Here is a 27,752-nt window from a genome sequence, read left to right on the forward strand (position 1 = left end):
GCGGCCTTGCCGGCGCAAAGGCCCCTGGGTCTTGTAGGCAGCCTTCCTTCCTCTTAGGCCTCTGTTCTCCAGCAGGCTCTGCGGGTTGGGCTGGCGTAAGTGCTTCCGGTGTCAGGCAGTGACATCATGGGTAAACAGATCCTGTAGCCGTGGCAGCGGCTGAGGCGGGCGGGCGAGGTACCGGCTGCCGCTGACCGGAGAGGGGAGCTGCCCGCCGCCGTCAGCCTGGGCCGCAGCGCGCCGGCGTACCGGGGGGGCAGGTAGGCCGTGACTCCGGGGCCGGGGCCGCGGGCGGACCCGGCGCGAGGTGAACCTGACGGGCCCGTGCCCTGAGGAGAGGCGGTCCCAGGCCGACAGAAACGTGGGAATTCCGCCCGACTCTTTGGGAGCGGTTTCACACCTAGCTCGGGCTTGGAGCTTTACGCTTCGATGCTCGCAACGATCTTATGTGGACACTGCGGCTCAGATAAATCCAAGGAGCTTACATAGTAAAGCCGGTTCCATCGCCCGGGTTTACCTAACTTTCCGCCCAGTGCCCTCTCCCCACCCCCATGGATGGAGCCTGCTGGTATGGCCTGGCGTGGGTCTGGGAAAGCCCGGGGGCGGGGAGAGTGTCAACGCTGTCGTCTTCAGGGAGCCCGGTCCTCCCCTTGTGCCCAGTGTTTCTCAGATGCTCAGACACGCGCGTGTGGTGCGAGTTGGGAGAGAATCTGATAGTGGGCCGTGAGCCGTTACCCTACCCTCCTCCTCCGGTCTTACCCATCTCATTCAACTGTCCTCTCCAGCCGTAGAGTTGGCTCAATCCAGATACGTGGGAATCTTGCCTGACTCTCTCTCTCATCTCCAAAGCCCTACATTCAGTCAATCCTTTATAAAGTCCTATCAACTCGACTTACAAAACATCTCACATCGGAACGCTTTTCTTCAGCTCCAGTCTTTGGTTACTGTAATAGCCTCCTTCGTTTTCACGGTTAGCCATTCCACAAACATTTACTGAGTGCCGTTTATGTGCAGGCACCGTGCTGGGTGCTCGGGTTACAGTGATGAAGAAGGTAGGTGTAGCCACACCCACTTGTTCCCTCCATTCTGGGTCAGAGTGATCTCTCCAAAAGGCAACTCTGACCGTGCCCCTCTGTTGAGCATCCATTGGCTGCCCATTACCCTTAGGATAGAAGCCAGGCTCCTTACTGCGGCTTTCAGAGCCTCCGTGATCCAGCTGCGGCCTGCCCACCTAGCATCATCCTGTTCCACGCTCCCCTTTGCTTACTGGGTTTCAGCCACACTAGCTTTTCAGTGTGCGGAATGCATTAAATTTCTTACAGCTTCAGGATCTTCACACATGCTTTTCCTTCTGCCCGGAATGCCTCCTCCCCACTTCCCCTTGACAAACTTGGACATCCTTTAGGTCTCAGCCTTTTTCAGAAGGGTTTTGTTGACGCACCCCCCATATGAATTATGTCCTCATGCTACAGCTTTACATAGCACCGTGTGCTTTTCCTCATACTGTTATCACAGTTTGTGATTGTTCACGTCTGTCCAGAAGTTAGGAACTAGAGCATTAAGGCATTTTCTTCACTACTCTTCTCACCAGAGTAGGGACTCAGCAGATGTTTCTGAATAAGTGCCTGCTCTCAGGGGAGGGAGTGCAAGTTGAAGGTTAATTGAAGCTTTCTAGAGCAGTTGGTCTGAGTAATCACCTGGTAGGTGTTAAGTGCTCAGACTATTACGTGTAAATATAACAGATCAAGCAGGAAGTCAGATCTTTTAATTTTATTAATTATTTTTGGGGTTGAGGAAGGTTGGCTCTGAGCTAACATCTGTGGCAATCCTCTCTTTTTCACGTGGGACACTGTCACAGCATGGCTGTCCAAAGCTGCGAACCCTGGGTGCACGAACCTAACCACTACGCCACCAGGCCAACCCCAAGACAGATCTTTTTAAAAGCCTGATTATAAGAAAGCTCTGGATGATTAAAATGTTTCAAAAGGAAGATGCTAGCCTACTTAGTTCAGTGGATTCCAGTGAGGCCAAAGGCTCTGGGCCACACTCGTGCACAGACAGCCTGTAGACATGCATTAGATGGCCCACACGATGTTAGATGTGTTTTTTTCCTTAAATTTTTGAATTAGATACTTTACTTTAAAAATAAGGTTTCAGTGGTCAGCCTGGTGGCACAGTGGTTAAGTGCGCACGTTCCACTTCAGTGGCCCAGGGTTCACCAGTTCGGATCCCGGGTGTGGACATGGCACTGCTTGACAAGCCATGCTGTGGTAGGCGTCCCACATATAAAGTAGAGGAAGATGGGCACGGATGTTAGCTCAGGGCCAGCCTTCCTCAGAAAAAAGAGGAGGATTGGCAGCAGTTAGCTCAGGGCTGATCTTCCTCAAAAAATAAATAAATAAATAAATAAACAAACAAATAAAGATTTCAGAGGTGGCCCCCACAGCATAGTGGTTAAGTCTGGCACATTCTGCTTTGGCAGCCTGGGTTTGCAGGTTCGGATCCCGGGCGTGGGTCTACATCACTTGTCAAGCCATGCTGTGCCGGCAACCCACATACAAAATAGGGGAAGACTGGCACAAATGTTAGCTCAGGGCTAATCTTCCTTAAGCGAAAAAAAAAAAAAAGATTGGCAATGGATGTTAGCACAGAGGGAATCTTCCTCACCAAAGAAAAGAAAGATTTCACATATAAATCTGGATCTCTGATCCTCTTGAAAACCAGTTCTGGCAACAGTGGAATTTAATTCTTTAACCATTGCTTGTATGGTACACCTGCTCTGGGGGGTTGTTTCCAGAATCACCCCTTTCAGAACAGAACTCCTCTGAGGAAGCTGGAAGGGAAACAGGTGAGGCTGGGAGATGTAAGAGAAAGGGAAGGGCTGGCACAGGGCCAGGTGGTGGTAGCTTTTGGAACACCTAGGGTTTTGGAATTTTTTTTTTTAAGCCAGAATGAGGGTGAGTTTTCAGTGTTTCCTTCCCAGAATTGAGGCATCCTTTGGAGCGGGAATGCAAGGTGGCCTGGGAAGGGAGAAGATAACTCTGCTGGTTCTCATGCCTACAGAAGAAAACCCACACTGCTTAGCATGGCACACAGGGTCTTTCTGATCTGGCTCCAACCGACCTTTCCAGCTCTGTCCTCTGTCCGTTCATCTTCTAGGCAGGATAGGCCCTTTCAGTGACTTCAAGCTCTTGTTTATGCTGTTTCCCTGCTGGGAATGCCTTTCCCTGGTCTCTTTGCTTGCTATATTCTTGCTGATACTTCATTCTTTTTTGTGTTTTCTGCCAGAAAGAGACTGACCCAACTTTGGGTCCCAGTTCAGGCAAGTGTACAGTGTCCTGTGGCATACATTGTGGGTAATACTCTTACTCCTGGCTTATTTTTTTTAACTCTGATTTTTAATTCATTCAGATTTTCTCTTTTACTTGCTTTTTGTGTTGTTCCAGTATTGTATTTGAAAAGCTTTCTCATGTCCTTTTGGGTACATAACTGAAGATACATAAATATGCTTATGGCTCACAACTTAGTTTATATGTCACTGCCTCACCCCAAGTTAACTGCTTTGTTCTCCTCCAGCACTTGAGTGATATTTCTATAAAAGCACTTAACACAGTATAATTTTTCAGTTTATATGTCTGTCTTCCTCCAGCTACACTGTGTGCTCCTCCAGGGCAGGCACCATGTTGCACTCATCTTTGTACCCCCAGCATCTAGCGGTGTTGGCATGTCGTAGGCACTCAAGAAATGTGTGTTGAATGAGCGATGCCTGTGACAAGCAACCGGACTTTATTCTTTCCTGACCCTTGCTCCTATGACACATCTCCTCCTGGCTGCCACTATCACCCTTCAGAGCAGAACTTCTCTAGGGAAGCCAGAAGGGAAACAGGTGAGGCTCAGAGAGGCGGAGGCCAAGGGAAGGGGGAGCCTTTGGAACATCTGGGTTTTGGCATTGGTGTCTGGGGGCGGCACTTGGGGTGGGCTGGAAGCGGGCATTTTCTTGAGTGGCTGGGAAGTGACTGGGGATTGGGTCTGGTTTCTTCTCAGCTATGGCCAAGGACATCCTGGGCGAAGCAGGGCTGCACTTTGATGAGCTGAACAAGTTGCGGGTGTTGGACCCAGAGGTTACCCAACAGACCATAGAGCTCAAAGAAGAGTGCAAGGACTTTGTGGACAGTGAGTGTCACGTGGGGAGACATGGTGTCACACAATTCCAAATGTGCCCCACCCCCACCTGCAGCTCTTGGCCCTGGCAGAATGAAGCTGCTGGCTCCCTGGAGGTTGAGCCTGGCCTTTATGAATTCCCATGTGCCACCCAGCTTGTCTGCCTGTCCTCTTCTTATGCCCTCATGTAGTCCCACACAGAACACCAACCAAAACAAACACTGGAATTGGGATAGGACGGTGCTTTTTTAGATATGCCATCTTTGATTTTTTTGCTCTCAGAAACCTTAAACTTTATGGGGGCAGAACCACGGCTTAGGGGTGGGAAATAGTTACACACCCATGATTTGATTCTTGGGAGAAATATTGTTCTCAGTAGCAGACTTGCCATTATTTGGAGTGAAAGCTGGTTAACTGGAGCCTCTAGAAGCAGCTCAACAGACTCCAGGAAGTCATTTTTTTTAGCTAGAGATACTCAGGACACCTCCTGTCCCAGCAGCCAAGCAAGCCCAGGGCAGTGAGTACAGTGCAGATCTTGCTAGAGCAGGGATTTCTGAGGGACTCTGGGCTTTGGAGAGAGCTTGACTGGTAGAAGGTAGCGTGAGTTGTCGTCAGTTTTCTGATTGCTGTGTGCATGTTGTTCCACCTCTCTGGGCCTTAGTCAAGTGGGGTTCCACTACACCCAAGGACATTGAAAAAAGCGAATGGAAGATTAGGCACTTAAATGCTTTGAGCTCTTTATTAGTTCTGGTCACTGGTGGAAAGCCCCCACCCAGCATTAAATGAAATCTAGTGGCTTCTCTGTGGCTCGTCAAGAGGCAGCGTTCATGTCCTGAGGCAGGCCTTTCATAAACATGGCCCTTTATGCTTCCTATTACTCCTGGGAAAGCAGGATGGGGTCCATCCAGAGGATGGACCCACCAGGAGCCTTCCTAGCCTGAGGTAACAGCAGCTGGCTGGCTCAGTGGGGACTCAGGGTCCAAGTATGCCTCAGTCCAGCTCTGGACACCTGGACACACTTCTCGAGGTTCAGCCCAAGGGTGGCAGACTTGGGGCCAGCAGGCACCAACCTGTTTTGACAGAAGTTAGAAGGGGCAGTTAGCCCTGCCCTCTCACTGCAAGGGAACGCTGAGAGACAGTGATGATGCTGAGAAAATAAAACATTTTGTTTTTTGTTCTTTCCCCAAAAGAAATTGGCCAGTTTCAGAAAATAGTTGGTGGTTTAATTGAGCTTGTTGACCAACTTGCAAAAGAAGCAGAAAATGAGAAGATGAAGGTAAGATCAGCATGTCTTTTATCTCAATCTTGGCTTGGGACCCTGGTTTACTAGCCTCTCATCCTTCTGCCCTTTTTTTTTTGGCCGAGGGTGGGGGGATTCTTTTAATTAAAACAAGATTTTAAATAACAATTCCTATACAAATATAGAATCATTGTTGTACACCTGAAACTAATATAATGTTGTTTGTCAATTATACTTCAATAAGAAAAATAAATTCTGGTCCAGTTAATCTAATAAACACTTATATGCCAGTCCACTTTGTCATTCTCTCCTTTAAAATTCACATCATCACTGAGATAGGTGGTTTTATCCTCCTTTATAAATGAAGAAATGGAGGCGTGCAGATGACTTGGCAAAGGACACAGGCTACATGGCCACCAAATGGGCCAGTGAACACCCGTGTGCCAGACTTTGGGGATGCTCCTAGATCTGCCTCAGAGCTTTGGTCTCCTCATCAGGCACTTTGGGATCGTGAGGCTACTCCTCCTTCTGACTTCCTCCCAAAGCCCTGGGGCTTGACCATCTCTTCCCCACTAGACACTGAGATAGCCCCAAGTGGCCCGTCCCCAGGTGAGGACTCAATGCTGAAGACGGCTTTCATGGAGCTGTGACCTTCTTTGGCAATACCATTTTTCTAGGCCATTGGTGCTCGGAACTTGCTCAAATCTATAGCAAAGCAGAGAGAAGCCCAGCAGCAGCAACTCCAAGCACTAATAGCAGAAAAGAAAATGCAGCTTGAAAGGTAAGAAGTTATGATGCAAAGCAAGTTCTTTACTCAACCGCAATTCTATTTTTCCTTCTTGAACCGTCACCTTTTGTCCTTATTCATCGTTTCTCCCAGGAAGTGTTTCACTTATCATTGTGATTTGAAGATTTTAAAAATTAAGTTACATTTGATGGGAAGGAAATGGAAATTTGGTTCATATCAGACAACCTCTAGTAGTTTGAGAGCATGAAAGCTCAGGGAGTGTCCTCAAGGTTGGCTGGCTCCCTGAAAGGACAGACTCTCAGGGCTGGAGACTTCTGGGTGGCCCTAGTTAGGGCTTCCCCTTTTACTGTTTTCTGTCTTGCCCTCGCTAACTTCATTCTGAACTCAGCATTTCTTCAAATCATTTAAATCACCTATATTCTTCTCTAGAAGAATTAAGTCCATGGTTTATTTCATCCATTTTTAGGGCTTGTAACAATTTTGTTTTTCAGGTATCGGGTTGAATATGAAGCTTTGTGTAAAGTAGAAGCAGAACAAAATGAATTTATTGACCAATTTATTTTTCAGAAATGAAAATTTCATTTTATAGCAGAAGGGCAAAAAAAACCCCCAAAACACCAAAAAACCTCTGTACCATTCCAGTGACTTGACTAATGACCCAAGTTGTGAGACGGTGTGTAAGGAACACAGCATCTCTGAAGGCAAGAAAACCAACCTGCGGGGGCGTGTTTCAGATATTAGTGCGCACCTCCTGGCAAACACCCAGTGGCCATGGTGGTCCAGGTTCTCACCTCTTGCATTCTCAGTCTGAACTGAGCAGTCTGTAAACTTTGATCCTTTTTTTGTAAATTCACAAAGCTTTGGAAGGAAAAGCAATAAATTATTGTTTTCAAATGGCTTGATCCTCTTTTGCTGGTGCCCCTGAAGTGTATGTATAACCCCTTGTATGAGACCCCTGGACTCTCGAGCCCCTAGTCCACAAAACAAACCAGGCAGTGGTCAGCAGCTACTTTTATTTGGATCAGACACATGAGTCAGATGATACTCCCAACAATCAGACCAATGCGGCTTGTGAGCAAAACAGGCAAAAGGAGGGAACTACCTGGGACTAGTTTCTACCATTTTCCGTGTGTTCACAAGTCTTTTTTGGGGGTTGGCCTTGAGTACGAATTGACAGGAAGCTAATAGAAACACCAGGTGCTAATATGAAGAGACCTTAAATGCACACATGGGACACGCCCCGCTGCCCCCACCCCTTCAACTGAGAACATGGGAAGGGATGATCAAACCATTGGGAAGGATGAAGCTACCCAGTAGGACGCACACCTCCAGATCAGGTTTGAGACAGCAGACCCCAGAGTAAAGGAACTTACGTCAGGTGGTCTATAAAGAACACTAAGGTTTAGAAAGAGGATAAACAAGGAGACTTAAAAAATCTCTTTTCTCAGGATGACCTGTTTTAAGACAGAAACAGAACACCTTCCAGTTTAACCTATTTCTGATTGAGAGTTGTGCCAAGGCTGAACCTTAAGGAAAACTAAGTTTAAACCTCTTGCAGAATTTTTTCCCCCCAGGGATGGGGACGAGAAAACATGATAGAGTTTTTAATGAATATTAAAGTGGCATAATTTCCAACTTAAAAGTGGCCTGAAACATCTCAGTATTCATCTTGCTGATTAGTGATAGGCTGTAGAGAATCATGAGTCAAGGGTTCTGTCACATGTATAATGTGGGTCAGATGACTCATGAACATGCCAAGCAGGCCATGTTTCTTGGAAGTTTTATCCAGTTTCTGGTCTGGTCCTGCTTTTAGTAATCCTGCAATGGCACTTAGGCACACAGTGAGGTATGTGGCACCACTTCCCTATCACCTAGCCTGTACCCCTCTGCTCATCCTCAGGTGATCGGTCTGTTTGTGCCAGTGTCCTTGGAAGGTGAAGGTCTGATGTTGCTCCTGCCAGTGTCTTGCTCTTGTGTGTTGCTGCTAGTGTGCTTCATATGTTACTGAAGACATGGGTTCTGAGCAGTTTTCTTGTACCAGCTCCAATAGGAAACTGCCTGCGGGCATCTCTCCCCTGGGCGTGGTTATTTCTCTCATTTTTTCTTTCTTTTCTCCTCATACTTGTAGTGGGGGCTCCACAACATGAAAAGCAGAATCATAAGAGGGATGAGAAAGTAGGGGGCATAGACAGATAAGAGGGTTAGTCGTTCATGGAAAGTCTTAGGTCCTTGTGCTTTGAAACCACTGGCTTTGGAGAAATCCTCAAACAGAAATGTGGAGAGAATTGGAATTAGAGTTGTCATGGTGTGAACCGAGTAGATGATTGCAGGGATGCGGATCCACTTGCAGCCTCCTGAAGTTGTCAGGGGAAGAGAAAGAGAGAAGCATTAGGTCTGTTCATGACTCCAGGATGCCCACATTCTCCACCCTGTCTCTGCCTGCTCCCTTCAGCTGAACCATTCTACCTCCTTTTCCAGGTGGAAACAAATGGAAAACCACATGTGTTATAATATGCAAATTTATGTGACAGCTGGGGCCCTAGCTGCCAAAGAACAAGGGTAGGGGGTCAAAATTTAATTCAGAAAACTCTAGGGTAGGAAAACGGCCATCACAGTTAAATCTGTTTGATCTAAATTGCAAGGGGGTCTAAACAGCAGCATCTGTTAAGTAATTATACAGAGGCGAGAAGATCAACAGATTCTGCCGGGAGATGGATTTGGGGGTTCCAGTGGGAAATAAGCTGTACAAGCTTAGTTACCACATACACTGGTGTGGCCACGTTCTTTATAAAAGCATTAGTCATAGGAGGACACTGTAAATAATTTTTAAATGAGAAGTTAAGCCGTTTAGGGATCAGCTTGATGTTACTATTGATAAACCAGTAAGATACTACCCAAAGCAGAGAAATAAAAGCCAACAATAAAAGAAAGAAATTCCATGGGGGGGGTGGACACAATAAAAAGGAACAAGTTCAGTCTTTAAGTAGCCTCAGGTGTTGTGTGTGAGAGAACTTTCCAGTTGACTGAGGCAGTCCTGCAGCCCTGCTGACCACTGACAGCCTGAGCCACACTCAACATCCCTTTACAAGATCTTCCTGGCCATTCCCCCAAAATCCTATATCACTCTCACACAGACCACAGGGACCACTCCCCTCTCCCTTGGAGATACCTTCCCAAAAGATTTCTGGGACCTGATTTCAGAGCAAAAACGGGATTTCCCCACCCTTTACTAACCTTTGAAGAAGGCATACGCTGCAAAGGGAAAGAAAGGCAGCTGAAACACAAGCTCGCAAAACAGGAAGGACTTAAACCACATTGGGGGGTCCTGTAGCAGAGGGTCTTTGAACTCCTTAGCATACCACTCCATCAGGTTTCTCAACTGGAAAAAGATAAAGATCAGATGAATACAGTCACCTGGCAGGACAGGCTCAGCAGCTCCGACCCACTGCAAGCACCTTACTCCCTAGCCCCCACGGGCTGCCGGCAGGCCTGTGGGCTTTTGTGGTGCAGCCTGGATGGCCATTGAATACAAATTCACTAGCTCTACCTCAAATGTTACCTTCTCTGAGAAGCTGTCCTCAGCTCTCCTAGCCCCTCTGTGCTACCCAGTGTTTGTTCCTGACTCCATGGTAACACACATCCAAGTATGCTGCCCAATGTCAAGAGCAACAATATCTGGCACTTGGTAGGCTCCTAACACACAAACATGACCATCTGCCAGCAGTATCATTCTTTCTAAGAAAAATAACGTGAAAACCATCCTGACATTCGTCCTTTCACAATAGCAAAACTGCACACCAAGCTCCGAGGGCCAAATTTCCTCAGTACAGAAATGAATGGAATCTCCTTGTCTTTTTTAAGGGGAAGGTGGGGGTAGGAGGGAGGTAAATGTAACCTATATGAAGATGCAATTTTAAATAAGCCCCAAATCTCAAGTTCCTCGTCATTCTTAATTCCCCTAGTTTTCTAAATTTTTTAAGAGACCAGTAGGAGATGTGTAGAACAAACTGCCCCGAGCCACAGACTGCACGGCTCCTAGGCTACGGCAAGGCTTGAGGGTTAGTGGCCTCCGTTCTAGCTCGGGCCCCATCATCAGAATTGGACCGTCAAATCAAAAAGTGCAGAGCCACGCTGACAGGGCTACAGGCTGAGGAAGGAAGCGGAGGCTGTGAGGCTGCCCATTTTGTGCTATTTTAAGAGCCCAAAGCCTAGGGCTCTCCATACAAGTGGACCACCAAAGGTCTGTCGCAGTTAACCTCCTGGAGATGGCGTTGTCTTGACACACCTGCCTTCAAAGCCAAATAGGTCTTGACATTATGATAAATAAAGGCAACTTCCAAGGTAAGAATTTAGCTTACAATGGAAAATCCAAAGATATTTTTCCTGTTAATTTTTAATCAAAAGATAAAGCTCACTATTGTGAAATAGAGGCCTCATGGCTGCGAGTGGCCTTTGAGCAAATATCCAGAAACAAACATTCTGTTAGCATAATATTAATTTCAGAAAGGCTCCGGCTGGATAACCAATTTATTGACCAACTGATTTCTAATTTGCACTTGACTTGAAATTTAAATTCACGGCAATACCCTTAGCTTCTCTCTGAGTACTTCTCAGCATGGTAATGTGGTAGAAAACATTCATAAAAGTTAAGTCACTCCACCTCTCCTGGGGGCTAGTTCCTCATCTGTAGAACAAGCAACTTGGACTAAATGTTTTTTAAGACCCTTTTTTGTTTTCTAGATTTACTTAAAAACTACTGGAGGGTACAATCTGCTTTAAAAGAGTTACCACAGAATTTAGAAAGCATTCTTGTTCATTTGAACTTCATTTTCTATTTAATTTGTACACTCTCTCAGATCTACCTGTTTCATAAATCAAGCAGCACTGTAATTTCTAAGGGCTGCAGGAGGAGATTAGTAAAATTTAGAATAATCAGCCAGCTCTCGTACTCAATTAGGACCCAACCACCTCATGCCAGAACAAAGCCTGGACGAAGGGCGGTGGAAGGCAAGGCACAGGCCCCCGAAGAGGGAAGAGCATGGGACCTGGGGGCAGGGGGCCTGGCTCCGGGCAAAACACTTAATCCCACTAAGCTTATTTCCCAATTATAGTACCTACCTCACTGTTGGTAAGATAAAATGAGTTAATATATATAGTCTTAGAATAATGGCTAGCACATAGTAAATGTTAAGATTTAACTGAATGTAATTAGTACATATTTGAAGAGGTTCAAGTTTAATCCTATTAAAATCTCAGCATGCAAGTGGTCATTAACAAGAATTATTAGGTGAGACCCAAAAAAGGTAATAAAACTGTTTCCATGTATACCTGATTCACATTTGACTCAACTCACTATTGTTACCATTAAAATATTCACCTGGCCTATGCACAGGGATTTCTAAACCAGGAGCTGCTACTGAGTCATCTTGCACTTCTCTAACTCAGAATGAGAGCAGATTGATTTCAGACCTTGATGCTCACCCCTTGCTCCTTATTTTAACAGCAGTGCTACCCAGCTGCAAAATGCTCCCCATCCTCTCCATGTTCTAACTCAAACTTAGTTCTTACTGTTTCATAGTAAGAGTTTTTCCAAGCATTGATCTGGTTCAAACCAACAAAGAGATTTAATTTGCAAATTTTAGCCCATTATGTGCTCTCCACAAGCTTTTGAGTTGTAGGGAAAAATTCGTTCTGTTTAGGGAGGAAAAACAGAACTGATGTTAAATTTTGGCATTTTTTCAAAGAAAATCTGAAAATAACTCAAGGCTTTTATTAGTATTATTTTCCCCACAGAGGAGCAACAAAACCGTCATTCTCCACCCCAAAACAAGACTGAATAAAAACACAGGCCTTCCAAGCCAGGATGCTTGTGTTGCTAACGCCTTCAAACAGCAGACACACAAACAGTTCCTGGCCAGGTCCTGCCTACACTGGTCCTTGATCTTTTACAGTAAGTGAACATTAAAAAAAATAAAGCTGATGGGCGGGCCCGGTGGTGCAGTGGTTAAGTTCGCACGTTCTGCTTCTCTGCGGCCTGGGGTTTGCTGGTTCGGATCCCAGTTGCGGACATGGCACCGACTGGCAAAAGCCATGCTGTGGTAGGCGTTCCACATATAAAGTAGAGGAGGATGGGCACGGATGCTAGCTCAGGGCCAGTCTTCCTCGGCAAAAAGAGGGGGATTGGCAGTAGTTAGCTCACGGCTAATCTTCCTCAAAAAAATAAATAAATAAATAAACTTAGATATTGGATTTGGTAAAGTTTCCTCAGCTTTCTTTTTTTTTTTCTTTTTTTGAGGAAGATTAGCCGTGAGCTAACTACTGCCAATCCCCCTCTTTTTGCCAAGGAAGACTGGCCCTGAGCTAACATCCGTGCCCATCCTCCTCTACTTTATATGTGGGACGCCTACCACAGCATGGCTTGCCAAGCGGTGCCATGTCTGCACCCGGGATCCAAACTGGCAAAACCCAGGCTGCTGAGAAGCAGAACGTGCGCACTTAACTGCTGCGCCACCGGGCCGGCCCTTCAAATATCTAAGTTTAAGCGGGGTCTTTATGATGTTGGACACATTTTAATTGTACTTTGTGAGTGGTGAGCAAGGACTTGTGGGATTGGCACATGCAGAAAGGAAAAAGAAACCAATAGCTGTTAAGTTTGAAATGGCTCATAATTGCCCAGTATTAAAGGGACTCATAACATCAGAGATTATAAACAGGCAGCCTGCCTGAGTTTTGGTGGCAACACAGACTTTGAAACCTCAGACATGGCTCTCCTTTCTCCAAGGCAACTAATGGCTAGTGCAGAGCTGTGCCGACCTGTTTAAATGAGTATGTCCTACCTGGGTCTGTGTGGTAGGCTGGATAATGGCCCCCCCCAGACACCTGCATCCTAACCCCTGGAACCTGTGAAAGCAAACTTATCTGGCAAAAGAGACTTTGCAGATGTGATTAAGTTAAGGGTCTTGAGATGGGGAGGTTATCCTGGTTATCTGGTGAGCCCTAGACGCAATCACAGTGTCCTTGAGATTGGACCACAGAAGAAAAGGCGGCAAAGTGATAACAGAGTGGAGATTGAAGTGATGTGGCCACAAGCCAAGGAACACCAGCAGCCACCAGAAACTGCAAGAGGCAAGGAACAGATTCTCCCCTAGGACCTTCAGCAGGGTCCAGCCCTGCAAGATTCATTTCGAGCTTCTGACCTCCAGAACTGTAAGGGAATAAATCTGTGTTGTTTTGAGCCTCTATGTTTTTGGTAATTTGTTACAGGAAGCTAATACATCCTGTGTATGTTTGAGCTTGTAATTTAACCCAACTCTCTCTCTCCTACTTGACAACTGAGGTTATGGAGCCCTGACTTGCCCAAGACACTGAGCAGTTTGTTCTTGGAAGAAGCAAGTCTGCAGACCGCAGTCCAGTGCTCTTGCCACACACTACCTACGCTTTTCCCAAGAAAAGGTAGGTCAGAGGTTTTCCCAACTATGCTTGGATCTAAAAGCAAACAAAAAGACTATGGAGTGGGGGGTACATTGTTGAGTGATTGCTCTTAACCTTTTGAGGAGGGTCAGACCCCTGGAAAAGTTGCTGGAAGCTATAAACTCTCCACCCAGAAAACACAAGGCACACCATCAGGGATTCATGGACCTAAGGTTAAGAACCCCTGCTCTGCAGAGAAAAAGCTTTTAAGGAGAAACAGGCAAAATCAAATCTCTGGGTAGACAAGTCAGTCTTGCCCACAGTTCTACAGGCAGATTCGAGAAGCACAGCACTGAGGACAGCGAAGCCACGGAAGAAGGCTACAGGGAAAAGACTGGGAAAATAAAACTGGAGCTCTGAATACATAAGAAGCATTAAAGCCACGGCTGGGGTAGAGAACGCCCGCCAACAACCAGGAACGAGGCTTCCGCCTCCATTTCTACTCAGCTGATCACTCTTACCCGAACCTAGTTAAAGGGGCTGAGCTGAAAAGGTGTCCTTAATTTACTTCTGAGCTTTTGAAGTTGCTGGATCTGAAAGTCGCTGATCTTGAAGTAATGACGATCTGCAAATGCCCTTTAGAGGGTCTAATTCTACTTGGATTATTTCTTTGGGATTAGACGGTATTTTAAAGCTCTTCCAAAAAACACAACTTTAAAACAAACCCACCACGTGATTTAGACAGTGGTCCATCCAGGCTACTTTCCTCAAATACTGACAACTGACCAGAGGCGGGGTGTGGGAGACCCAGGGAAGAAGTGTCTTTAAAAACAACAAAGTTTTGCCCCCAGCAGCTTGGGGGAAGGGCTGGGATGGGTAAAGAACGCCCCGAGGAAGACTTCGAACTGAAGGATGAGGAGGGGCAGGGGCGGGACCGGAAGAAGGCGGGAGGGAAGGGGGGCAGAACTAGACCTCCTGGGGGGCGAGGGCGGAGGAGGGGAGGTCGTGGGGACCCTAGGGCACGACCGCAGCGTGCGGAGGGGCCCCAAGCTCGGCGGCCGGCGGCCCGGACAGACGGCGCCCTCACCTCCAGCGGGTAGAGTTCGCGCGGCAGCAGCGCCTGCAGGTCCAGGAACAGGGTGATGGGGACGTGGGAGAGGAAGTAGAGGCCCAGCAGCCACTCCAGGCCGCGCCGGACGCCCAGAGCCCCCATGGTCCGTCGATTCGGTCGGGCAGGAGCCGAAGCCGCGTTCCCCGCGACTGCAGACGGGAGAAAAGGCTCAAAGTCCGCGCGCCGTCCGCGCCCTCGTCCCCCCGCGCCCCGCCCTCTGAGGGCTACGCCGGCCGCTCCCATTGGCGGGCTCAGCGCGCCGGGGGCGGGACTCACCGCAGGGCGCGTCCATTGGCTCGTCTGAGTGTAGCGTGTCGAGAAGGCGCCGACGGGCCCTTTCCATTGGCCGCCGGGAGCGCCGTATGGGACAGGGGCGGAGCTCTCGCCGGCCGTCTCGCAGGCCCGGAGGGAGCGCGAAGCGCGCAGAGAGCGGGCAGACCCGGGCGTGGGCCCTGGGAGCCCTATGGCTTTGATTGACTCCATCCAGTTAGTGCTTCCGAGCGCCTCCTGTGTGCCGGGCTGTGGGCGCTTCTGGAGATGGAGCTCCCGGGACAGTGGGGGTGTCACAGACCAGGGCCGGCGGACAGTGCGTTGTGATCCGCGCCGTGGCGGGGCAGTCACGGGCCGTGGGAACACCTGGCAGGATCCCTGTCCTGCCGGAGTTCCAGGGGTCTTGGAAGCCTTGCGACGGATGCGTAGGAGGCAGCGAGCCTCAATTAAGAAAGAAGCATAGGGATATACTGGGAGGTAAAGTTCACAGGTCTTGGTTATTGGCTGTGGAGAATGAGGGAGGATCAAGAATTTATGTATTCGTTCTGCAAATACTGATCTTTAACTGTATGCTGGGCCCAGGGCTCCCCTGGGACAGGATGGATGGGGCTGCCATTCGCTGAGAAGAGGGACACAGAGGAGAAGTGAGTAGAAGAGGAGGTAATTTGGCTTTGCAGTCTTTGCAGCATCTGAGTGGAGAACTCTAATAGGTGAACCTGTCTGGAGATGTGGATTTGTGAGGTATCAGCGTTTGATGGGAGTTGACGTTTTGAGAGCAGAGGGCCTGTAAGAGATCTTAGAGGAGCTCCACCCCCAGGGTCATGGGAGGAGTGGGCTGAGATGCAGGTGGACAACAAGAGTGTGATGTCACAGAAACACAGCCAAGGAGGGAGGCTCAGCTGTGTCAGAGCAACACTGAATGTTACCCGCTGGTGGCCCTGTGAGGACAATTGTTGCACGGTATAGACAGGGGACAGATGACAGCAGGTCAAGGAGTAAGGAAGTGGGGAAATGGAGGCAGGGAGTGTAGACATCTGGTTATGAAGGGGAGGAGAGGTGCTCAAGAGAGGGCTTATTTATTTATTTTTCAGACCAGAGAGACTAGAGCAGCCTCAGTTGTTTGGATGCTGTTTGATCTTTCCGGGACGGGGGAGAGGTTGTCCACACGGAAGAAAGAGAGCAGGAAGTATGGCTCAGGGCCCCAAGGAGCTGGAGAGAATGGAAGGATTAGGGTTAAGTTCGAAGAGCTCTGTGCTCCCCAGGGTGGGCCCATGGGACTAAGAGAAATTGTTGGCAGTGTAGACGGGCCAGCTGAGGTGGGTGGCCATTGATCTGGAGTCCCGAGTCTCCTGGGCTGTGCACTTTTCTTCATTGTGGGATCTGCTCAGAAAAAGGTGGTTGGACTCATCCAGGTTGGGGTTCAGAAAGGCGATGGTGATTTTGATGAACTGAACAAGAGAGTGATTGAAGAGATGGAGCATGCAGTTCAAGCTGGACAGAGAGTGAGCGACATGAAGCCAAAGGGGCTGGTAGACTGGAAGAAAGTGGAAAAGTGATGGATTTGCGGCTGAGGAAGAAGTGCTAGTGTGATGGGAGTAACTGGATGAATGCACCAGAAGGTTGGGAAATTATGACAAGGGGGGTGCAGTGTCTGAATTCCCGGCATCAGGAAGAGTTTCTGCCTCTGGGAAGGTGTGGCTGAAATGGAGTGGAGGGGAAGGTCTTCAGAAAGGTCAAGGGACAGAGAGCCCAGGGCATGGGATGGAGGACTGCAAAGGCCGCCTAGGGTGGTGGTGGTAGTCTGGTGGAGAGAAGGCTGTGAGCTCACTGCCGAAGTCTTTGGTACATAGGGGGAGTAACCAGGAGGAAGGTGGACGTGGGCTGAGGTATAGCTTAAACCTCAGAGAGTGGAGGGAAAATGGTGTGGATGTGCCCTTGGGGAGCAGGGAGGCTGGCGACTCCATCTCCTGACCCTGAGCTTGTTTGTGAGAAAGGGAACAGCCTGCACTCCAGAGGGCTGTGGGGAAGCCAAGAACTTGGAGGCCAGGTGTCAGTTACAGCAGGAGTTGAAGGTTGAGGTGAGGAGGGGTTTGTTAGCCTCAGGGTAGACAGGTTTGAGCTCTGGAGGGGGCGGGGGTGGTTACTAGGGAGGACAATCAGAGCAGGGTGGAAGGAGAGCACAGCAGGAGAGGGAGGTGGAGGGTCCTTCTGGGGTGGAGAGCAAGGGATGAACTGTATGGTGGTTGAATGGTGTCAGAATACAACGTTCTGGCGTCTCTCTGGGGCGGGTTGGAGCACTCCGGACACAGCTGTACTCAGGAAGGGGCCTGGCAACGGTGTGCTCCCCCTGCCCACAAGAATGGCTTTCAGGACGTGGCAGCACCTTTTAAGCTGGACTCCATGCCGATTATAACTGCTTGCTGGGGGGAGCGCTGTGGGGCCCCTGAGCAGGAATTTGCCCAGGGAATGTGATAAGTGTACAGCTGTTAATGTGACTGTTCCTCAAAAAACATCTCACCCAGCCAAGTTTGTTATCTGTAGATAAAGATTTTCAAGGCCAAGCACTTTCACTGCAAGGCCTGTCGGCTGCCGTCTTCTGTTTGAAATGCCTTTAGTGAGGGAACCACTGCTCTTAATTTGATGAGGTCAGATAAGTGGAAGGCAAATGGCCCTGGGGAAGAGGACATGGCTATTCAGCAGATTCCTCACCCAAAGCAAGCGGTGAGGGAAAGAAGGCCTTAAAAAAAGCCGCCTTGAGTGGCTTCCCTGTCCTAAGTGAGGAGGGGCCGTGTTTAGCACCTTTGGGAAATTGTACTGTCGTGAGATAAACACCATTTGTCCACCAATGGACCCCGTGGTGGTGGAGACGGGATTCTAGGCTTGTAACCCAGCCACAGGGTGCTTGGGGAAGGCCCGTGCTGGACCCACCACTTTGCTCTTCAGCAGCAGCGGTACAAAGCTCTTTCCTCTCCTTTCTGCTTTTGTTTCACTTTTCTCTCTCCTTAAAATGCACCCACCCTTCTCACCCCACCCCTGCCCACCTCCCCCATCCCCGCATATTTTAAGGCCCAAAGGTCTTCTCCCGGTTGCCTCTATTTGGTGGCATTGCTGCGATCTCTGAACCTCTGCAGCTCTCTGTCTCTGACGTGTTTATTCCTTTCACCCTGAACAACATTGATCTGAGTCCCTGTCTCTGCACACCCTTCCCGCTAGACTGTGGGCTCCTTGACAACAAAGACCGTGCCTTCCACATCTTTATTTTACTGACACAAAGCTGGCTGGGGTCATTGTGGAATGACTAAATATGAGAGTCAAGACTCCTCTGCCACACAGAGACTGTCACCCAGTGTAACTGTGAAATTGTGAAGGGTGTGAGAAGAGCCAACATGGCAAGATGTAGATAGAGCACATTTCAAGAGGTTCTGCTGCTAATGGAAAATGCTCAGACCTGGAAAACCGCTGTGGCTCTGGAGCCTGCAGATGGCCTCACACCGCAAAGCCAGAACCTTATGTATTCATTAACAAAAGCTAAGATTCTGTCCGTGCTGGAGGTGTGGCAAGGGGGCTGTGTGGGGGACATCCAGAATGATCTCTCTTGAGATCCCTGGGTTTCACTGAGGCAGAGGGCAGCTGGCCAGCTGTCTTGAGTGATTACCTCCTTTTCATGTCAAAGAACCTGTGAAGTTGGGCGGCCAGGCAGAGCAGGTGGGGGTTAATTCTGAAAAACACTGTTTAAAATTTGGATATTTACTTCATAGATCTGTTTGCATTAATTTTGATTTTTTAAAATATTGCGTTAAAATATTATTCATCCTGATTACTGAGTTTTTTGGTGCTCCCCTAAGTTTGGTGCCTGAGGTGTGTCTCACTGCACCCTCGTCCCAGACCTGGGTGTCAGGGAGCAGTGGAGCTAAGTTTGACTTGGGGAGGAGGGGTCAGGTTACTGGCTCGAAAAAGCTAAGAGCCAATAGACTTGATATCAGGGCAGGAGGGAGACAGTGGGAGGTCCCGAGCGAGGCAGTTCAGGGTTCCAGTAGTGCTTTAAGAAGATTCATCTGGCCCCGCTGTGCAAGATAGCGGAATTTGTATACCAGATCCTCTGTTTCCAGAAGTTTAGCAGTTAAAAAAGGAAAGAGCTGGAGATATCTGGGTCAGGCTTTTTTCAAGATATGTGTGTCTCAAATACATTTGGTGGTGGAAGTAAAGGGCCCATTTAATGGAGGAGTTAACATTTCTCCGTTAATGGAGTGCCGACTATATTCTAAAGCAGGGGTTGACAAACTTACTGTAAACTGGTCCGACAATAAATATTTTAGGTTTGTGGGCCAATCTCTGTCCCAGCTACTCAACTCTGCCATTTGTTGTGTGAAAGCAACTATAGACAATATGTACATGAGTGAACATGGCTGTGTTCCAATAAAACTTTATTTACAAAAACAGCCATCAGGCCTGATTTAACCTGTGGCAGTAATAGTTTAGTAACTCCTGCTCTAAGGCATTGTCCTCTTCATGGTCAAGGCCAGGTGGCCATAGGTTCTAGTTAGTAAATGGAAGGAAAGCATGGAGGGAGTGCATCCTTCATCCTCAGGCCTAGGCCTGGAAGTGGCATACATCCCTTCCGATCATATTCCATTGGAGAGAATTTAGACATGTGCCCACATCTTACCACCAGGGGGTCTGGGAATGTAGACTAGCCTTGAGCCAGAGGAGGAGAGGACATTTCAAGGGTCCATGAGCCGTCTTTGCCACGGCTTCCTTTAGGGGCAGTTTCAGAACCTTCATGGAAGGGATGTTCACAAACTCAGAGAAATTTTGATGAGTCTTTCCCTAGGTGGCTGAATCTATTTGGGGTCTAAAAGAAAAAGCCAAGTGTAGAAGGAATGATAGAATCAGGAAGTCGCTGTTTTCCAACCACTAATGTAATAAATAAAAGGGGCAGAGACCATCAATAGATGGCAGTGGATGAAAGTTTACTGAGGTATAAGATGTGGTCTCAAAATATCTCTTCACAGATTACTTATTAATTACAAAGGGGAAAGGTACCTTTTTAATGGAGAGATCTGGCCATTGCGACCTTCATCAAATGATCAAACTTAGTTTCACCAAAAATGGGACAAACATTTGTGCCTCCTGATTTGATGGCATGGGAAGTACACCACATCACCTCTGTGATGGTCCTTCCAAAAATGTTTAACCTGAGTCTAATCTTGAGGAAACAATCAGAAGAATCCAAATCTTTGTAGGACATTCTACGTGACAGTTGGCCTTGCACGTGAAAGAAAAGGCAGAAGGACTCTCCCTGAATATTAAAGGATCTAAAAAGACGTGATAACCAAATGCAAGATGATCCTTGGCTAGATTCTGAATTGAAAAAAATAAAGCTGTAAGTGAAATTTTAGGGACAATTAGAGAAATTTGAATATGTCCTGTGTATTAGCTCATACAGTAACTGTTAAATTTCTTGGGTATGATAATGGAATTGTAGTTACGTAGGATAATGTGCTTTTTAAGAGATACACTATGGGTGAAGTTTAATAATGTTTCAAGAAAAAACCACCACGGTACATAGATTTGTGTACATCATAAATATACATGTATATACATATTTTATATAGACTAGTAAAGCAAATGCGGTAAATGTTTTAAAACTGCTGAATCTAGGTGAAGGGTATATGGGTCTTCATTTTACTATTTCTTTCTACTTTTCAGTAGGTTTGACATCTTTCAAATTGGCAGGACAGAGATAGCCAAGCCTAAATGCCCTCAAAAAACAACCTCCCCCCCCAAAAACGGTTTTCTTATTAAATGGCATCATTAATATACTTTTAAAAACTGAACTGGAAACTTACTATTCCTCTTTGCCCCCAGGAAAAAAACTGAAAAGCTTTATCCAAAATTTTAGATTACAATGTTTTTTCATGGGATATTCAACTTTATTATAAAATCCTTAGGGGAATACGTTAAAAAACTATTAGAACTAATCAACGAGTTTAGCCAGGGTGTGGGATAAATATCAATATACAAAAGTCAATTGTATTTTTATATATTAGCAATGAACAATCTGAAAAATTAAGAAAACAATTCCATCAAGAATAATTACTTGGGAATAAATTTAACAAAGGAAGGGCAAGATTTGTATGCTGAAAACCACAAAATATTGAAAGAAATGAAAGAAGAGCTAAAGAAATGAAGAGACATCCCATGTTCATGGATCAGAAGATTTAATACTGTTAAAATGGCAGTATTCCCCAAATTATCTATGGATTCAGTGCAATCCCATCAAAATTTCAGCTGGCCATGTTGCAGATTCTAAAATTCATATGGAAACGCAAGGGACTCAGAAGAGCCAAAATAATCTTGGAAAGAAGAAAGTTGGAGAACTCACACTTCCTGATTTCAAAATGTACTGCAAAGCTGCAGTAATCAAGACAGTGGGGCAACTGGCATAGAGACAGATTTATAGTTCAATGGAATAGAATTGAGGATCCAGAAATAAATTCCTAAACATTTACAATCAATTGATATTATGCCCTTTAATGTTTTTATTACTTAGAAAAAAGAGACTGAAAATAAATTGATTATCTGATGATTAAACCTTTCTATTTCTGGGTCAGCACAGCTTTATGTATTTTTTCTTTTGTTTTTGTTTTTTTCTTTATATATATATAATTGTGTTAAAATATACATAACATAAAATTTACCATTTTAACTGTACAGTTCAGTGGCATTAAGTACATTCACATTGTTGTGCAACCATCTCCACTGTCCATCTCCAGAACTTTTTCATCATCTCAAACTGAAATTCTCTACTTATTAAATGATAACACCCCATTCCCCACCCACGGCAACTGCTATAGTACTTTCTGTCTGTAGGAATTTGACTAGTCCAGGTACCTCATATAAGCAGAATCATACTTGTCCTTTTATGTCTGGCTTATTTCACTTAGCATAGTGTCTTCACGGTTCATCCATGTAGCATGTATCAGCATTTCCTTTCTTTTTAAGCCTGAATAATATTCCATTGTATATATATACCATTTTGTTTATCCATTCATCCATTGGTGGACATTTGGGTTGTCTCCACCTTTTAGTTACTGTGAATAATGCTGCTATGAACATTGGTGCACAAATATCTGTTCGAGTCCTTGCTTTCAATTTTTTTGTGTGTATACGCAGAAATGGAATTGCTGGATCAAAGGGTAATTCTCATTTTTTTGAGGAAGTGCCACACTATTCCATAGTGGCTGCACCATTTTAGATTCCCATCAACAAAGCACAAGGGTGCCAATTTCTCACATTCCCACCAACATTTGTACAATATTTTTAAAAACCTTTTGCTTTAAATATATTTTTGTCAGAATTTTGTAGCTGCAGATTCTAGCTAATTCCAAGTATGGAAAAATGACTACCAAATAAACGAATTGGAAAGTCCTCATTGGCAAACCAAGCTGTCAAAAAAGATTGACCTTTTCTGTTGGAAACAGTCTGGCTTTGTTTTATACACGTTCCCATAAAAAAAATCTCATTTTTGAATTTTGACAGTCAGAGCTGTGCCATGAATTTGTTGCCTGAGTGGAATAAAATATTGCTAGGCTCAATATTTCTTCCTAATGCTGTCTTTGCTTTACTTTCAAGGGCTTCTCTTTCAGGATTGATGGAGTATTTGATGGTAGTGAGACGGAAGAGGTGAGGTCTGCATAAACAAAAACTGTTTCAAATTGTCCCTTTACTTGGCAACCCAGGAAGTTTTTACACACCGGGACATTGGGCCACAATAATATTTAAGATGTGTAAGAAGTATGTCTTTCTTTTGTAAAGTGGGAGAATGAGGATTGTGAACGGAGAGGTGGAGAACGACACCCCGCAGGAGAATGGGGACGGCGGAAAACATACTGAAGTTGACTCTTAAAAGCTTATGTGCCTGCACCTCCTGGAGAGTCTTCATTTATCCCCAGGGACGTGTGTATCTCGGTTCAAAGAATGCCCGTCTAATTTATTTTATCCTCCTTCCAACTGGACATTCTCATCCTTGCTTTCTGCAGTCTGTGCTGTTTCCCCGACATGGTCACCATTTCTTTGTTCACCATTCTTGCACTCCGTTATTCTTTTTCGTCTTATTGAAGTATATCCTTTAGAATGACCTTTGGTGAGGATCTGTTGATAGTAAACTTTATTTTCTGGAAGTACCTTTTTAATGTCTTTGCACTAAATTATAGTTATAATTTTAGATCTAGGTTATTTCCTCTCAAAACTTTGTATCATTCAGTTGTCTTCTAGCTTAAATTGTTGCTGTTGGGAAATTAAGTTTCAGCATTATTCTTTTTGGGCAATCAATTTTTTCTTTGTTACATTTAAGACCTCCTCTTTGTCACTCTGCAGTTTCACTATAACCCTATCTATCCTGCTTATGATCTATTGTGCTTCCTAAATGCAGTAATTCCTAACTATGACCAAATCTAGGAAATTTTCAGCTGTTATTTAATATTACCTATTCTTTTGTCTTTGGAACTCCAATTTTATATAGATTCAATCTTTTTCACTCTATTCCCCAAGTCTCTTAATATCTTTTATGATTCTCCACGCATTGGTGTATTTCTGCTGTATTCTAGGTAATGTATACTGGGTAAGTTTTAGTTTACTTGTTTTCTTTGGCTGTGTTCAATCTGCTGTTTAACATCCATTCTGTTTTTACTTCCCATGACTTTTTCATTTGTGTAAGTTGATTATTTTTCAAATTTTCCTGGTCATATTTCAATGACTTTTATTTCTTGCTTGGCTTACTGACACCTTCCTTTATTCCTCTAAATATTTTTAAATATAGTCATTTTGTATTCTGCATCTAATACTTCTAATATCTGAAGTACTTGGTTGGTAATTGTTTCTTACGTGTAGAGGCTTGTTTCCTTGTGTTTTCTAATTAGATTGTGAGCTCTTATTTGGGTGGGCTTTATCTACTGGAATCTTCTGAGGCCTCAGTTAAGGGAGCACCCCCCAAAAGAACACCTATGTTTGCTTTTGCCAGGCACCCCAGGGCACTATCAACTGAGGGCCACTCAAACATAGTATTTTGGTTTGAGTTTTCCAGGCCTTGATGGTAGCGTAAATCTGAACTCTAATGACACGTAAGGGCAAACTCGTGGTTCAGAATTCTTGTGGAAGACTTTTTGCCCACCTAGAGCTAAGGCTGCCACAGAAAAATTTTCTTGTGGCAGGTAGGACTTTTTTTCCTTAACAGCCCTTTCAAAGAAGATAGAGCCCTTTGAATGTCTCAGCTTTATGTGGGAATCTAAGTGTTAATTCCATATCTTACTCAGGGTCATGTCTCCTCTCTCCCATGTAGCTATTACTAGCCAAGGTTCTAACTTGTTTCTTTGAGCCTCTGAAAGATGGAGCTAACAGTACCCACATTATGCAGTTGTTCTAAAGTTAGTACTTGTAAAGTACTTAAAGCAGGGCCTGGCATATAGTAGTCAACAAACATTAGCTATTAGTGTTGGCTGATACTATTTTTACCAATTGGCAAGTGGCCTTAGGGAAGCAGTGACTCCCTAACCAGTGGTCTTTGTTTTTGGTCCTTGAAGAATTTCCTTGTTCTGTAAGCTCAGCTGTTTATTTAATGTTTGTTATATTGCACCAAGAATTTCTAGGTGTTTAAAAGTTTATTTTTTTTGAGATTGGCCCTGAGCTAACATCTGTTGCCAATCTGTTTTTTTCCTTCTTCTCCCCAAAGCCCCCAGTACATGGTTGTATATTCCAGTTGTAGGTCCTTCTGGTTGTGCTGTGTGGGATGCTGCCTCAGCATGGCCTGGTGAACTGTGCTAGGTCCGTGCCCAGGATCCGAACCAGTGAAACCCTGGCCCGCTGAAGTGCAGCACGTGAACTTAACCACTCAGCCACAGGGTTGGCCCCTAGAGTTTGTTTTTTACAATATCTAATCATCTATATTGCTGGAAATAAAAGTTCAAATATTTTTGTTGTACTCAAGATGTATGACCACAACTGGTGGCAAAACTCAGCTTAACTTGATTCTTGACAGATGAAAGCACAGATATTAATGATTTGGTCATTCTATTGGTCTTTATCTGCCATATGTATGATGATGTATGTAAAGACATGTTTATTTTTAAGGCTTTTGTTGGTAAAATAACTGAAGAACTATTGAATGATATGAGTTTTGGCAAACACTACAGAATGAAAAAAGGTAGACAATTGAGTAGATAGAGCCACATCTGAATCTGGCAGAAGTGAGTAAGTCTGTAACACACCTAAATGCCTTTTGAGTTTTTCGGTGTGTTTAGTGGGATGGAGAAAGTTTTTTAAAAATGTGATTTGAATACTTGTCTTTTAAGAAAATGTGTAATATGATACAAAACAACATGATTTTAAAACATACTACACATACGAGCAAGGACTTACCTGGGGAGAATTAATTAGTTGGTTGTACCTTGAATTAATTGTCTTCATGGAAAAAAAGTCACGACACAGGATAAAAAACATGGGTAAGGGGTAATGAATTCAAGTATTCACTCTTTACCTTCATAAAAGAAAAGTGGCTCAAATTAAAAGCGTTAGCTCTGTGTGTTCATGTGGAACAATCTCCCACATATATCAAATGGAAAAGGCGAGGCACAGGACAGTGTGCATATGATGCTATCATTCCTATAAAATATACAAGCTTGATTATTCAGAGTATCTTTGGAAATATCCACTGTACTGGAAACAGTGGTTTCCCTCTAGAGAGAATGATTTTCTTTTTGCTATTCTTTTCTAGGTCATGCCACGTAAAGGTATTATCAATACACACACACACACAAAACCAATATGGTTTTTAAAAGGAACTCACAATATTGTCTTTACAACATTTTTCTTCTCAAGGATAAGCATTGTCAAAGACTCAGGCAAAGCCGTTCATTTTTAAAACCGTGAAGTAATTGTTACAATTAAGAATTGGATTAAGAGAGTTGGCTGTTGAGGATGATAGGCTGTGAAAATTAGTGTTATTATCACCAATAAAAGTTAGAGCCAGCCCTGATGGTCTAGTGGTTAAAGGTTAGTGTGCTCCACTTTGGCAGCCTGGGTTTGGTTCCTGGGCGTGGAACCACACCACCCCTCTGTCAGGGGCCATGCTGTGGTGACAGCTCACATAGAAGAACTAGAAGGACTTAGAACTAGAATATACAACTATGTATCGGGGCTTTGGGGAGGAAGAAAAAAAAAAGAGGAATACTGGCAACAGATGTTAGCTCAGGGTGAATCTTTCCCGGCAGAAAAGAAAGAAATAAATAAAAGGTAAAATAAACCCATCTTTCTTTACTTAGAGATCTTTGATGAGCATTTCCCTGAGACAGTAGGAGACTGACCACTGGATCAGAGACCTCTGACACCTGCAACCTAACATAAATGCTGACCTCTTAGCAAAGGTCCACTTCAAAATTCTACCAATGGCAACCTGAAAACGTTGTGATTTGCCACTTCTTTCCAAGTATCTGGGCATTGTTCACTCACTGATAAGTCACTTAAAAGTGCGAGGAAAAATGTTACCACTTATGTGTTTGATTCTCAAAATATTTTAAACCTGAGAAAAGAGAAACTGGATGTTAAATTCAGTAAGTAGTATCAGTCTCTTCAATTCAGCCCTGATTTCCAAAATGGAAAACAAGAATTAACAGCATTTAACTCATTAACTGGAAAATTTTTACTTCGTTCTTCCTTTATGGCATGTCATTTAAAACACCAAGTATATTAAAGAATGAAATGCAAAATGTGCATGCATTCTGGAGTTAAGATGGGAGTGAGCAGGGCCCTGATTCCCGGCTTCCATAACTAGATGGATGGTGAGGCCCAGGCCCAGGATCGAGGGGCAGGGAGCAGACGGAGTACTCTAACCCAGGTCATTCTCTTCCATATCACCTGCCAAAAAGGGAAAACCTGGTGCTGTGTTGTCAAGACCACCCTGGCACGGGCCCTAACCTGCTGTGAAGAGAGGGAGCTACAGCCTGGGCCAGCTCATGACTCTGTCCCCCTCACCCCAAAGCAAACTCACAACTCCTTTCCCTTGCGCGATTCCTCATGAAACACTAAAAACAGCCCTAGTTAGTGAAGCCTCAACCATTTTGGTAGTCTAGGAAGGAAAAAAAGAGCCAGTGGGAAAAGTGAGAATGATTTAATAATAATAATAAAGTTGTGGGGGGGAAGATTAATTTCGTTTTTGACATGTCTGAGGTGCCTATAAGATACTCAAGATGAAATTTCTAATAGGCACCTAGTAGAAAAGCTTGGGTATATAGGTAAGAGATTTGGGGTCATTCTCTTATGGTCATTGAGGCCATGAGGGTAGACGACATCACAAGAAGAGTGTCCAGCAGTAGATCTCAATCTTGGCTGCACACTGGAATCAACTAGAGAACTTAAAAAAAACATCAACACAAAACTGATGCCTGACCTTGCCTCTAGAGATTCCGATTTAATTGGTCTGGGTGCAGCCTAGGCACTGGGATTTCTGAAAGTTCTCCAGGTGCTTCTACCAAGTAGCCAAGTCAAGAGCCCCTGGCTTTAAGAGTAGGAAGAGAACCCGGGCTTGATCCCCAGCCCAGGGAACACAAACACGTGAGGATTAAGCAGAGGAAGCCTGTAAGGAAGAGTTGCGGCTCAAAAAAAAGGGGAGAAAAACAGAGTGGTGTTACAGAAGCCACGGAAAGACCACAGAAGGAAGGAGAGGTGGAGAGTCAAACACTGGAGAGAAGACTGTGTCCATCTCCTGCCACGCTAGCTAGACGCTACCAGAGTATAGTAGGAATCAGACCCCCAAAAGG

General features: G+C 45.3%; 2 protein-coding genes across 11 annotated transcripts; one reads left to right on the forward strand and one right to left on the reverse strand.

The window, feature by feature from the left end:
• Window positions 1-16: 16 nt before the first annotated feature.
• Window positions 17-7,043, forward strand: IFT20 (intraflagellar transport 20). 10 transcript variants are annotated; one of them, XM_070482722.1, is made up of 7 exons: window positions 108-260; window positions 3,289-3,322; window positions 3,851-3,886; window positions 4,045-4,173; window positions 5,352-5,437; window positions 6,079-6,182; window positions 6,641-7,043. In XM_070482722.1, the coding sequence occupies exons 4-7, from the start codon at window positions 4,047-4,049 to the stop codon at window positions 6,720-6,722; spliced, it is 399 nt and encodes a 132-aa protein (XP_070338823.1). In that variant the 5' UTR covers window positions 108-260; window positions 3,289-3,322; window positions 3,851-3,886; window positions 4,045-4,046; the 3' UTR covers window positions 6,723-7,043. The 10 variants fall into 10 exon arrangements, with proteins under 10 accessions (XP_014717603.2, XP_014717606.2, XP_070338817.1 ...); XM_070482721.1 differs by having other exon boundaries at window positions 127-260; window positions 6,792-7,043; XM_014862117.3 differs by lacking the exon at window positions 3,289-3,322 and having other exon boundaries at window positions 17-260; window positions 3,650-3,886.
• TMEM97 (transmembrane protein 97) lies at window positions 6,693-14,906 on the reverse strand. Its single transcript, XM_014862116.3, has 3 exons — window positions 14,647-14,906; window positions 9,384-9,528; window positions 6,693-8,503 (listed from the first exon to the last, which is right to left on the reverse strand). Exons 1-3 carry the CDS (start codon window positions 14,770-14,772, stop codon window positions 8,244-8,246), a joined length of 531 nt encoding a protein of 176 aa, XP_014717602.1. The 5' UTR covers window positions 14,773-14,906; the 3' UTR covers window positions 6,693-8,243.
• Between the last annotated feature and the right edge of the window lie 12,846 nt (window positions 14,907-27,752).

This window comes from Equus asinus, chromosome 13 (genome assembly GCF_041296235.1).
Source record: "Equus asinus isolate D_3611 breed Donkey chromosome 13, EquAss-T2T_v2, whole genome shotgun sequence".
Classification (NCBI taxonomy): Eukaryota; Metazoa; Chordata; class Mammalia; order Perissodactyla; family Equidae; genus Equus; species Equus asinus.